The sequence below is a fragment of the Actinia tenebrosa genome, unplaced genomic scaffold (assembly GCF_029948245.1).
Source record: "Actinia tenebrosa isolate PJP-AT-01 unplaced genomic scaffold, QUT_ActTen_1.0 PGA_scaffold14__42_contigs__length_11649687, whole genome shotgun sequence".
Taxonomy (NCBI): domain Eukaryota; kingdom Metazoa; phylum Cnidaria; class Anthozoa; order Actiniaria; family Actiniidae; genus Actinia; species Actinia tenebrosa.
Window position 1 is genome coordinate 3572832 of NW_028292574.1, and position 14316 is coordinate 3587147.

At 45.1% G+C, this 14316-nt stretch overlaps 1 protein-coding gene across 1 annotated transcript; it reads right to left on the reverse strand.

Moving 5' to 3' along the window:
- Positions 1 to 8830: 8830 nt before the first annotated feature.
- LOC148911237 (uncharacterized) lies at positions 8831 to 10979 on the reverse strand. The gene is made up of 2 exons (XM_089029306.1): positions 10566 to 10979; positions 8831 to 10437 (listed from the first exon to the last, which is right to left on the reverse strand). Exon 2 carries the CDS (start codon positions 10357 to 10359, stop codon positions 9247 to 9249), a length of 1113 nt encoding a protein of 370 aa, XP_088885432.1. The 5' UTR covers positions 10360 to 10437; positions 10566 to 10979; the 3' UTR covers positions 8831 to 9246.
- Positions 10980 to 14316: the final 3337 nt, after the last annotated feature.

Consider the following 14316-nt stretch of genomic DNA (forward strand, 5'->3'; position numbering starts at 1 on the left):
TCTTACCTTATCGTGCGGTAAGAAAAGCAAGTCCGCCTGATGAACTTCATTGGGGGTATTTACGGTGAAGCTGGGCCTGGGAATGTACTTAGGCACGGGAAGATAAACCTGCCAGAGGGTTTGTTTTTTCAACCAGTTCTTAGCCGTTTCGTCTGATACCCTGGCCGCGGTCGCGAGTTTCTTGATAGCTGACGCTCCTCTCCAATAGCCTTCCGGCCCATAGTAAATCCTTTTAAGTTTGTCCTCTACGCGGCCCATTATATGAATTCCAAAACAAGATTGATCTTACGTCCGTTAAAATCCACCGTCTTTCCGTCCACTTTAATGGTGATGTTTATGCTTTCTACCAAATTAGACAAGTCATAGCTCAAAGAAATGGGAGTGTATTCTACTGGGTCAAATGGATTACCTTTGGGCAGAAACTTGGACATAAGAGAAGACTTTTCTCCATTGTTGTAACTATGGACCAAGTCGCAATAGACTTCATAAGAGGATGCGACTTTCCATTTCACATCATATGTACTGCCGCTATTTATCGTGGTACTAGTAAGACCTAGGAGTTCTACCAATGGACTGCCCTTTAGATTGGCGCTCCCATTATTTTTCTTGAATGTCATTTCATGGGGCAATCCTGTGGTAAGAGTGTATCCATGCTTCGCTAGCTCCTTAGCCAGTGTTATTGGGGTGTAATGGGAATCTGGTATTTTTGGTTTGGTGCCGGAAGTTCCGATGACAAAGCCATTAATTAAATTATACCAAGAATTGTACAAAGAGCAACTAACCAACCGAACCTTACAGGCTTTGATGGGGGGATTCAGATAAGTGGTAAAGTTATTCTTGTCGCTTTCCAAAAAGACGATCATTATATTCTAGGCACCAAAGGCGCCACTAGAGGCTAAGCGTAGCTTAGACTAAATACGCCAAAGCTACGCCTCCTGCCAGCCCTGCGACTCCTACAAAGACCAATTCATTGTCTTTTTGTTTCTTAGAAGGCTGGTAGTAATTCTTGAACTGAGGCTTTCTTAACCCCGTTAATGTCGCGGGGTGCGCCTGCGCATAAAGTTTAAAGGCGTAGTCCGTGTTTTCGAAGTTCTTATCCGCCTGCATCTTGTCTTGGTAGTTCTTGTCCAACCAATCCCGGTAGGCTTGTCTCTTCTTATTCCAAGCCGCCACGTCCCTTTGATATTTCTCCAGCGCTAAGTCGTGTCTCTTCCTTTCGGCGACTAAGTCTCCGCTTTTGTCGCCTCTAACTAATCTATCCAAATATTGACCACCATAATTAGCCCCTGTAAATGCTAAAGCTGCAATGACTCCACCTGCGACTAAGCTAACCATTATACATTAGGTAGGTACTTTTCCTTCCGTAGGTAATCCTTTACCATGATAGCCCCGCCAACGGCAGCGGTCATCTTAGCAAAATTAGCGAAGCTCTTGCTTGGGTCTTCAGTAAAGTCTTCTTTGAGCACTTTCTTACCTACCCAACCAATACCCGCAACAATAGAAGTAATGATAGCTGCTTCTTCAACAGTTTTCAACAACGCGGTCGACATTATATTACAAAGCGAGAAGGTTATTATTCCATTTCAGGGATTTTGCTTTTTCTAACCTCCACAGGTGCGTGATATGTTGGGGCCTCCCACTTTACTTCTGGCTTCATATTCCGCCATTGTAAGTAAAAGCTGCCTGCTGCTATAGCAATTCCTAACGCGCCGATGACGTAGCCGGGATTCCAAAAGGATTCGCTTTCGTCCTCCACCTTTTCCTCCTTCTTTGCTTTGTTCTTTTTATTCATCTCCGCGAGCTTCTTTCCCGCGGCAACTCTGCCTGCAGATTTAGGCTTGGTAATCTTCTGCTCCTCCTGAGGTTGTTCTTCGGTGCCACTCATCTTATATCTAAGGACTTGAAGGACTTGATAATAACTTGGCGGCGACTTGACAATGACTTGACAATGACTTGACAACGACTTGACTAAGTACTTGAGAATGACTTAAGGACGACTTGACTAAGTACTTGAGGTGACTTGACAACGACTTGACTAAGTACTTGAGAATGACTTAAGGACGACTTGACTAAGTACTTGAGAATGACTTAAGGACGACTTGACTAAGTACTTGAGGCGACTTGATCAGGTACCTCAGCAAGTGCTGCCTGGAAGACCTTTTCGACTTCTCTGTCCTTCTTGAAGTCCTTCCAAGATGTTCCGAAGGAACCTAGTACCGCCTTCAAGTCAACGTGCTGAGCTACGTGAAGTGCCGCAGAGGCGACTGCCATTAACTTACCGCACTTCAAAGACAACCACCCGCAGGTTATCTTAAGTTCTTGGGCGATGACATAGTCATCACTAATGTCCTTCCGTAGTTGCTCCACGTCGTCTATGGGCAGCGCAAGTCCGAGAAGCTTGGTGGCCAGCTTAATGGCTGAGTCTGCTACGGCGTCCGTGGTCTTACTTGCAAGGGCAGCCTCGTACCTCTTATGGAACTTCTTAACCTCCTCTTCTGACAGCTTATTAACCTGCTCATGGGTAAGTTCCTTACCTATCATTTCTTTACACTTCCCAGAAGACACAAGAATGTTAAGTTGTTCCTTGAGGTTACTTTCATCTAACTGTGTGGGGACTTCATCTATGAGCTGCTCAATGTCCATATATGTTAACGTCATACGGAAACCTCAAAGAGAAGATCATCTTGGAATGTTGGTGCGTTTTTAAATGCCGCATGTATTCGTGCAGCTGTTCCTTGCTTATCTCACCGCCGTAGTCGCTTAAAATGGTTTCCAGGTCAGACTTGCTCGGAGTATAAAATACTACGAGAGAGCCTATGTTTTCCCTAAAGGGCTTAGAGACGCTGGTAAGCTGCTGGGAAAGCAACCAAACGCTAATGTTGTCATGTCTGCCGCTAAAGGCGAGCTTCACTAATTCGGAGGTGCGCCTTTTTACGTCGTCCCCACAGGCAATGTCATCCAATATGAGGAGCGTCTGTGTATCTTTAGGGAATTGCTTGTGCCAGAACTTCAAATGGCTGGATAACTCGTTAGGATCTAAGATATCTACGAAGAAGTCGTCATCTTTCACTCCTATGCCTTCCCAGGTGCGGTTATTCACGTAGGTGGGACAAAGCAGCACTATGTAGTCAAAGCGGTATCTAAAGGATCCTAATAGCTGCTCTACCACGAACTGGGTCTTTCCGCAGCCGGTGGGTCCTACTATCAGAGCGTTACAAGGAATATGGTTCGGATCCATTATATATACGATGGAGCCAGTGGAAGCAGTAAGAAGGATTGCCACCGACGCAAAGGATAAAAGAGACACCATAGAAATGCAAAGGGAAGAGATAGACCGGTTAAAAGAGCGCGTACAGGAATTGTACGATGAAATGTGCAGTCTGAAGCGTGCAGAAAGGTTTGGCGCGCTTTTGACAATGGCGGGCTGGGCTAAGGAGTCCATTAAGGACTTCATTCGATATCCCCCATAGATATATGGACTGCATTACGTGCGAACTACCTGCTGACTGCATCATCGTTACCCCTCCGACGCCTCGTAAGAAACACAGCTGCTGTCACTGTAATAAGGTATTCTCTGAAGAAGACTTCGTTGGACATTGGTGTCCCGCGGATACTAAAGCACAAAGGACTTTAGACGACGTTCGAGAAGAGTAAGAGGCCGCAAAGAAGATCTTACTAAGCCCCAGCAAGAGGAATTAGCATAGGTCTTTCTTTTTTATCGTTATTTTGTTAAATGCTGCAAAGAGGTCTCAAGTAAGGGTCTATTTTTTATTGTTATTTTGTTAAATCATCACGATCGAAGAATGGTTAACATGATTATCTTTTTGCTGGTTTCAACAATGAGAAAGAATGATACCTCATCTTTTAATGGGGGCTTAACAAAACAACAAGAAATAATAGACCCTATCCTAAAACCCTCTTACAGGGTTTAACAAAATAACAATAAAAAATAAGGTATGTATAATGGAGTGCATGCAATGTAATAAATCTTTCAGCAGTAAGCAGCGACTGCAATACCATCTTTCCAAGAAAGTCTGTCAGAAGACCATCAGCACTGTTTGCGGTGACTGCGGTAAGGAACTGTCCACTGTACAGGCCCTACGATATCACCGCGAGCATAGAGTCTGCCTTAAAGGCCATTGCCACCGATGCGATGAACCCCTCTTTGAAGAGAACTGGCATAAATACCGCTGCCGGCGTTACCACCTCGAAGAAGTTGTCTGTGAAACCCACGGCGATTTAGCAGGGCGATGTTGCCCCCTTGAAACCAGCCGGGCGCTCGCGCGACGTAAGAAGGAAATAGACCAAGATTTCGTATGCTTTGACGACTACGAAGGAGTAAAATGGGAGAACCGAGAACACTGGGACGGCATCTGCGATAAATGTGGTTGTCAACGCAGCGGTCAGCATATTTGGTGTTGCCTGTATGACGGTCCCAAGCCTTTAGACCATTACCTGGCGATACGAAAGGCTTGGAAAAATGAGAAAGATATATGATTCCTCAAATCGCAGCATTCATAGGGGGAGCCTTGATTACCGTATCCGCTTACCAGATAACAGAAAAAATGAGGTCCGCCGTAGCAGACCAATACTTAACCGCCCATGAGGATGACTTCTAATCACACAGAGGATTAGCTTCCGGGCGACGTTCGATGTCAAACTTCCATCGACCGTTAACCTTACCATAGGTACGCAGGTGTGTATATTCTTCACCTTGCAGTACGTACCGGACGCAGTCGGGGGCCCATAAACTGTACTCTTGGCTGCCGTCTAAGAGGACCAACCTTAAACGGTTAATGTCCTCGAAGACGACGTAATTTTTTATTTCGTATGAAATGCCATGTAGCAAGTCGCGCCAGTGAGTTTGTTCAAGAATCATTATATCTATGAAATATCTTTTGGTGCGTGCTTAAGGTCTCATGCGATTTGAAAGCCTTAACACACCAAGGGCAAGGTATGCGAATGCCGTCGACGTAACGGTCGATTTCCATGCAGATCAGATCGTAATCGTTGCTTACCATCGTTAAGTATCCATTCATTTCATATTGCGCCAATACCGCTTTTTGTTTGTCGGACAATACGCCGTTACCCTTTGGCGTCTTCAGTTCCAGACAGAACCCATTGTATTTCTTATGGGAGTTAAGGATTAGGATGTCGGGTTGACCTGCCTGGTAGCCCTTTTGCCAGCACTTTATCCTTTTGCTGCTGGTATCTTGCAATTCCCCGAGTCCAGGTGCTAATATCAGCGTAGGGTAAAGCCGGCGTATCTTATCGATGACCTTCTTATGTAAGTCGAACTCATCCTCGATCTTGAAGGTCAACTTATTTGGACCATCCAACGAGTATTTCCCCTTCTTCCTTAACGTAGGTAGAACGTCTTCAAAGACCCAATCTTGGAACGACTCTGCCGTTGGCAGTTTGGAGCTGAATATCAATTGATACAAACCAGCCTCCGTCACATACAGGGATTGGGGGTGCGAACCAGAAGGGAGGCGATTCACCTCCAACTCGTTAAGTCTCTTCTTATGCTTGTCCCGCACGTGGACTTTAATAGCATCTTTGGTGTCTGCATAACCTAATGCCTTTGCTACCTCCTTTGCTTTAAAGTACAGCTTATCGCCTTGCACTATGCATTGCAGTTTAGTTTCGTTGTTTTCGAATACGCGGAGCATATTATACGTAAGGGATATTTTTTATCCTTTCGCGAGCCTAGTAGGCAACGCTCTTTAGCTGATTCATTTCTACGCTCAGTTGCGCGTCTGAGACTACGAAGATATACGCGTTGATCTTAGTAGTGTCGCTGGCATGTTTGGTGCGCTTGATCTCCAACGTAATGCCGTCCTGGGTATTTACCAGCCGCAATCCCTGTCCATGTAGGTCTTCGTCGTTCGTCGTGCGCATGTCGATCCACAGCGCGTACTTATCCTTAAAGAATTTCTTTGGGTCAATTTGGTCGCCAAACTTACGTGCGACTTCCCGGTACATATCCGCGGGCTTTATCCCTTGTGAGTAAACCTTATTAGGCACTCCGTTGATGCTAACGCCTACGTTAGTGATGTTAGGATTAAAGAATGCCTCAGAGTCACGCAATCCTGCCGTGTATGTCTTTGCGAACAGCAACATTATCCCTGTAAGGCTGCGTCTGGGTAGGTTAATGCTTTGGTTGATGACCTCTTCGACGTTGTTCGTGAAGCTAAAGGTCTTGTACATCACGACGTGATCGTAAAGGAAAGCCTTCCCGGAGCTGTATTCCATACCGGCGCTACGAGCCAGCTCTTCGCTGTATACCGTCTCGTACTGCAGCTCCAAGTTCTTGATGAAATAAGGATCCACGGCTGATGAACTTACATCTTTTCCTTGCAGGATGTTCGTAGTATCTGCTAGGGTCACTTCGAACTGCAGCTCGCTTAGCTGCCTTGGGTAGTATGCACCGTGGTTCGTGATAACTTCGAAGTCCAACGGGATAACATATTTAGTACCGTAGGCCGTCTTTATTTCGTCTTCTCCCGAGGCGCTGTCGGTTGCGCTTCTTACCTTGCGTATGGCTTCACTGGCGATTCCCTGCTCTATCCTTTGCGCGCGGTCAAATGCAGTCAACCATAAGTCTTTGTACGTGGTATACAAATCATACCTGTTTAAGTCCAAGAGGGATTCCCCGGCGAACTTTACACGCATTTTGTAAACGAGGTTTCTACCCGCATTATTGACGACGTAACGCGCGTCTGCGGTATCTGGCTGTATTGCTAGGTTAAACCTTAGCGCTAGGGTGCCAGGAACCAACACTAGGTTATCCGTTAGGTGGGGCACGCCTACGTACAGGGTTTCCCCTGGCTTAGCGCTAGAAGGTGTGAATGTAACCCGGTGAAAGGTGCGTTCTGCTTTCAGTCCGCCAACCTGCTTAGGTAATATGTTGGGGTTTAACTTTGAGCTTATCATATATAATGGAAGTAGAAGGTGATTTTGATCCCCTTACCGAAGAAGGTCAAGTCGACATTAACGACGAAGAATACGACGCATGGACTAAAGGCGCGGAAACCGCGCCTCACGTTTACGACATGGCCTTGATAAGCAGGTATGGTGATAGGTGGAGAAGCTTCAAGGCAGCCTTGAATCGCATGTGGCAATCAAGAAACCGCGGCAGCCCCGTCCCTGAGTACTTGGAACTTCGAAACATAGACGAGCAGGGAGCAACCGCGCGGGAAACCGTAGAGTGGGCAACGCAAGAGCTAACGCAGCGTTATTCCAGCTTTGATGCTGACGACGTAAGGCTCACAGAACGCGGAAACAAAGTCCTCATAAGCGTTCAAGACCTGAGATTTCCTGACAAAGACCGCTGGACGAAACCACAACCCCTCTTTGATGAGGAGGGCAACGTTAGGGGTGACGTCTCAAGATTAAAAGGCTTTCAACTAGCTACCCGAAGCGCGTTAGAAAGGTTGGAAACCCTAAATGAACGGGTTGCGCTAGAAAAACGCGTCAAGGGACTGCAAGAAACGTTGGAGGAAAGGGAAGCAGATTACATGCGACAAAACCAACTACTCCTTGATGCTCAAAAGAGAGAACTTAACGATAAAAACCAAAGAATAATAGAAATGAGAGAACAAAGAGATGATGCTGAACGTCGAATGAACCAGGCTGAAAAGGCATTCGATCTCGCCCTGCAAGACCTAAACATAAGCAAGGAAGAAGCTAAAAACTTGCATATCACCATAGCTGGCTCTTTGGAGGAACGGCGGCAGTTGGTTGCCGAAATCAACACTAAAGAGGAGCAAATCCGGCAAAGAGATCAGGCCATCGAAGACCTGGAGGGGCAAATAGAGCGGCAGCAAGAAGTAATCGAGGACCAAACTCGTACCGAGGAAGAAAGGGAAGCAGCTCAAAAGGAAGTGGAGGCCCTCGAAATACGCCTTGCGGAATTGCGGGCTCAAAAGGAAAACCTGGAAAAAGAGTTGGGGCTTACCACCAAGGAAAAGGTAAAAAGAGCCCTTTTAAAGTATGGTATTCCGCTGGCATTTGCGGTTGCTATTTCGAGCGTAGTAGGAGTCATCCTATCCACGCTTAAGGCTACGGGCGCAGGCGTAAAGAAATTAGGCAATGGACTAACGGACTTGGGAAAAAAGATGGCAGCCGGTCTTCCTGGGCTGCTGGGTTCGGTTGTTTCCTTGGCAGCTTAGGGCCGGCGGAGAACTGCTAAAGTTTGTGGGGAATAACATTTGGATCTTGGTCGTCGCTATTGGAGTGGTCCTCCTGAAGAAGATGAAGGCTTAATCTTCTCATCGGACGGTGTCCTGCTTTGAGGATAATGAAAGACGGTATTAGCACCGCCCTGGTAATTTGGAACCAACGGTAACACACTCATGGTAGAAATGGGCTTATGACTCCAGACTGCATTAGCGGGCCTGCGACCTACGCGATTTATTCCAAACTTGCCGTCATCAGAAGTGACTTGCAACTTAGCATATTTACAATTGGCTAGCATATGAAAAGTTACTGGCGTTAGGTCTTCAGTGGACCTAGTGTAGGGCTCCATCGAAAAATGGGTAACTTTCCTGGTGTTCGTTGAAGTTCGATAAGGAAGCAGGGGCTTATTATTCTCATCGATAAGCCTAAACCCCACATTCGCATGCGTATTTGCATTAATGCTAATAGTGCAAATGACCAATGCAGTGCCCCCAACTTCAACCCACAGTCCAACGTCATGCCAAGCGCCGTTGTCATATCCCTCTTCATCTAAGCGGTGGGTATAACGCGTTTCCCTCACGTATGGATTCATATATTTCAAGGATCAAAGATCCTCCTAAAGACTAACCACCGTCAAAGTGCTGATGGTCATGTGGTTATAGACAGTATTCCTTTGATTTTCTATGCTATTTATGCAAACACTCCCGGTGTCATCTACTCTTATCTGCAGCTTCACTTTCCCGTGGCAATCAGCAACCATGTGGAAAGTCCAAACGGAAAGATTCTCAGAGCTATTCGTTGGCGGCTCTACTGAGAAATGCGTAGGCTCCCTGTTGTTTGTCTTCGCGCGCATGGGCTGTAATACTCCATTGTCGTCACAGAAACGAAATCCTACATTCGCACTGCTAACGGCCCCCAAAGAAATGCTGCATAATATCAATTTCTTTCCTGAGTAGTTCAAATTCACGGACATACCCGTGACATCAACCCAAGATGGTAGGGTATATTTTTTCTCGCCTGTGTAAGTCGTATAAACACAATCTACTCCAGCTACGTAGGGGTTGTTCATCGCCATATATAATAACTCAGACCAACGCTCGCAGCTGCTAAGCCGGCTTTTAGTAAGTTATGGTCGTATTCCTCGGGTATCGTAGGCATAACATGGGCCTTCTTTTGGGGCTTCTTCTTTGGTTCGGGTTTTTCTGCGTGTTCCTTTTTTGGCTTCTCCACGAAGTGAGGAATGTTCCTAAGAGTGTCAGAGTTCACGTCATTCACCCCAAACTTCATATCCTTAGTAGCTCGTTGAAGTTTGTTGTTGTATCCTACTACAGAGCCAGTATTTATAGATAAATTACTGGGCATTAACCAACAACCCGGGGCTACGGCATAGTCCAGTCGGGCCTTAGAATTTTGTATAGCTAGTTGGTAACGCTGTACGCCCTTGCTAATGTCGCCCTCCAAAATCGAACTTTCGAATAGAATCAAAGCTTCGGCTCGCGTCTCTTCTGCGGCGCCAGTATTTCCCACTATGCTGGATCGGGTGTTTACCTGAGCTCCAAGGATGGAATACACGTAAGCTTCTATGCTGCGGTTCAAACGGGCAAGGCCGGCTTTGGTTAGTCCTTTACCTTCTGGGGGTATGAAATTAAAGTATTGCTTCGTTTGCTCGTCGTTGGTAATCTTAATAATCAGTGGATTGGCCCCTGCATACTTACCGCCCTCATCTTTGAACAGAGGTCCGTCTCTGACTTCCTTAGTGGTTTTGGTATTTGGTTCAAAGAAGGTGCTACTGTCGTGAGTTTCTTTGTGATATCCCGTGTCCCATCGCAACTGCAGCGCATGAACTTCCTTATCACTTAGCACATGCCCACCAATCCCCCAATAAGCCCAAATATGTCCCAAACCATTGTTAGCACCGGTAGTGCATCTAAAATCCTTCCCTACAACACCGAACTCCTTACAAAGCCTGTTATAGGCTGGAACGTCGTATTTGTTATCTCTAGGATAAAACGCAGCATCTCCCGGTAATGCAGTAACGCCCATCTCATGTAGTATTCTCCTAACCGTGAAGTGAAAATGAAACATGAATATTGAATTCTTCATCAAGTTTGCACTTACACCGCAGCCGCTAGTGGCACACCAAACCGCAAAGTTTAGTTGCTGCGGCCAATAACGCATGTTAGGACCACTTAACCATTCATGAGATTCCTTAGCGGTGGTATGAATAATGGGTACGTCTTTGAAGATATCCCGCACCTTTAACGGAAAGGAATGCTTGTTAGAAATCCGCATGTTCAGCGTTAGGTCCAAGCTTGGGTGTTTATCAAATGAAACTGTGGGTATCGGATAAGTACTGGTACCAAGCAATAATTCCTTTGACCAACCTTGCACGGGTTTAGGCTTATGCGGTAAGATCTTAGGATGCTTCAGCTGAGAGTCTATCTGATCGACCAGCGTAGGTTTCAAATCCTCATTGCTGTACATTCTGGAGCCGTTGAAGTAAATCCCATCGGGTCTTCTTTCGAACTTACTAGGGTCTGCATGCGGAAACATCTTCCTAAAGGCCCTCCAGTTCCAGTAATCCCTGTTGTCATGATGTGGCTGCTCCTCAATATCATTCCCAAAAGCGTCGTACATTAGTATATATAATGGATGTTATACCATCAGCACCTAAGTTGTACCCAGATGTTCCCTATACTACACCTAACGAACTAAACGCCGAAAACTTTCGTCTGAATAAAGCAAATCTAATCCTGGCTTACTTGGAAGGGCAGACAAAACACTATGAAAAAGTTAGAAAAAAGTACGTCAGAGCCCGGAGTACGCTACATAAAATCGCGATAACTTCCGGCTCCATGTCCGTGGCGTTAACAGGCTCTGGCGTTGCTACTTCGCTTACTGGACCGGGAATAATTGTTGGAGTTCCTTTGGCCGGCGTTGGGGCAGCCTGTGGTATTATCTCGGCTGTTGCTACGGGCATTATGAAACAGTTGTCAAGCAAAATATCAAAACACGACACGACAATAGCTCTGTCAAGGGCTAAAGTAAATACGATCACTGACCTTGTCTCAAAGGCTTTGCGTGACAGAAAGATAGACGACGTAGAATTCTCGCTTATCTTAGCCGAAGAGGAAAAGTACGAGAAATTAAAGACGGACATAAGGAATAAAAAAACAGTCGTAAGAGATCTTTCCGAGGAATCTCGCAAAAAGATCTATCAAGAAGCGAAAGAAGAGCTTCAAAGAAAGCTTGCTCAGTAAACATCTGCTTCGAAAAGAGCGTGACGGGATTCTATTTACATATCGAACGTCAGTCTAGAAATTATGCAGATTAAATATAATAATTTTCACATACATAAGCGTCCAGATGTGTCTGGCGTTCGCTCGTGATCGTGGGACTTTGGAGCTGGGGAGGCCTAAAGTCCCGAGTTCGAGCCTCGCTGTAGACGCATTTGGACCGGTTGCTGTGAGTGGAAAAAAAAAAGCCTCCCCACACTCACAGCAACCGTGGGGGGAGGGGTGGAAAGTGCGATTCAACCCCGCGATGGGGGGTTTCGCGATTGGAAAAGTCAGGGGGTGTCTCGGGACGCCGTCCGGAGTTCACCCTCTGGTGGGTCGTAAGAAAGATATATGTGTATGTACTAGAGGGCCTCTGGCGCGGGATGAAATAAGCCCCGTAAGCCCAAAATGCAAAAAACCCCACTGGGGATAGCTTGGTGTTCTGCGCGATGCATTCCCCAGTGGGGTTTCTGGCAAAATAAACGCCAGTTTTGCATTTTTATTTTCTCGGAATCCATCCTAACAGGGGGTGGTTGGGGTCTATTTTGTAAAATATTTCGTAAATTACGTCAGGGTAATAAGGAATATCCTTATTCAGCCGACAAAACATCCACTCGGCTTTTGTCATATCAGAAACCTCAGGAATAGACTTACCGGTAATTTCAGACAAAAGATAGGGAATAGCTTTGTAATATTTCCCTAGTTTTAATTTTTTCAGCGTTTTCCGTAGACTTTGCGGGGTTGGCTCTTCTAAATGGTCTATGATTTTCTTCTTTACTTCGTTGTCTAAATATACCGGTCGATAACCTTGGATATGACTCATCCAATCTCGGAAGTATTTTATTCTTTTGTATGGGGTCTTCTTACGACCTCCATTGGCGTAATATTGCTCTTTGGTAGCATTTGGTACGGCATTACGAATATTCTTACCACATTCGTAACACTGTGCTGACGTGTCGTCTTCTATTTGCATTTTCTTGTCACAACAAATATACTTATTTGGTTTAGTAGGTACAAACTTGGGTTTCAAGCACTTTACACAGAAATCATAAACAAACTCTTTACATTCTTCGCACTCCATATATAGACTAACATATTTGCGCTGTTGCCCCCAACCACACTTGGAGTGGGGATTGTCCGTAGGTGGATTTTTGACACGGGTCTTGCCCGTGTTGAGATTGCGCTGGAACCCCCATTCCCTATACTACTGCCCTTAGTCGTGTCGATCTTCAATGATCTTTCTGTTTGCCCATAGTAGACAAAATCGCAGTCGTGGCAATCGATCTTATATGCACGAAAACGAGGTCAACCAGTTATTAGTTTACAATAGAAGATATAAAAGCACATGAAATGCGTTCATAGAAGGAAAGTAAGGAAAAGTATAGAAATTGACTTTTTGTTTTAACCTAAATTCGCGCTATCCACCTTTATTTTGTATGAGCAGCTTTGCTCAGCCTTGCAAGATGACTGGGTGGCCTCGTTTTGGTGCGCTTGTCAGCCATTATGAGAACGGTGTATATTGCTTTAGTATTCGGCTCAACTTCTCAGATGTTCCACGAATGTATGGTAGAATAACCTTTTGGGGGGGGGGGGGTTTGTCGCCTGGCTGTAACTGACCTTGACAGTATCTGGAATACCACGCTTTTTGGAATGCACGGCGGTTTCAATATTGTCGATGAAGAGGGTAGGATAGTTGTTGTTCTTGAGGACTTTGATACACTTCATCATCAGTGCGTCTAGTGTTAGGCCCAGTCCACACGTACCCGCAAATTTTTGTATCCGAAATTTTTTTTTTTTTGCGGATACATAAATGTTCGCGTCCATACGCAGCGTATTCGAATCATTTTCGAATCGTTTTCGCTGTCCATACGTACCCGGAAATTTCTTGATCCGCCCTGATGCACGCTAGTATCTAGTACCTTTGACGGATAGTTCTTTTTCTTATTGAGCATGCGTAAAATCGTGTTTACGTCATCGTATTCGAAAATTTGCGGATACGACCGTCCACACGTATCCGTATTCGGAGCGTATTCGAAAATTTCCACTCTGGAGACCGTTTTCGAAAATTTCCGGATGCGGATACAAAAATTTCCGGACACGTGTGGACGCAACCCGTATCCGCTAACAAATTTTGCGGATACGTGTGGACGGGGCCTTAGTATACAAGAAAGCAAGTCCAGTCCCTTGTTCTCTCTCAAGGGTAAACTGGATGTGTGCGGGTTGGTACGGGACTCTAGCGCGCGTGCTTGTACGAAGATTTTGAATACGCGTGCCCAATTTATACAAACGGCACACTGAAGAATATCAGTTCACGGATCGAAAGTTTTGTAAAATTGTTTCAAAATGTTAAGTCAGAGACAAACATTAGTGAAGTAATATTAAAGTGAAGTAACATATAGGTAAGTTATTTAATTGCTAGTTTAACCACTTTTACCTGTTACGTATTATCCTAACAATAATTAGTGAAAACCAAAATATGAGCGTTAAGCATTACTTGATACCTGAGTTGATCACTAGAAGCACACCAAACTTTCTTGTTTCCAAGGCGACCATATTTAGCTTCATAGTTTGTATAACTTGATGTTGCCGACAGCTGGCTATCTGGTATCTGCTTTATTCTATCCTGGGGAAATGTACCTGCACTACCTATTCCTACAGGTAGGGATTTCTGGACTTTGCTACAAACTAAAAAAATCATTGATTATTATTGAAAAATTTGCTATTTATTATTATTATTACTATTATTATTATTATTATTATTATTATTATTATTGTTATTATTATCTTTATTTACAATTTGCTTCAATTTTGCTTACAAAATCCTTAGCTTACCGAGTCCAATCCATGGGCCTTGGGA

Bases quoted from the DNA above. Each gene is read 5' to 3' on its own strand.
- LOC148911237 (XM_089029306.1), bottom strand. From the start codon at position 10,359: ATGCGTTATTGGCCGCAGCAACTAAACTTTGCGGTTTGGTGTGCCACT.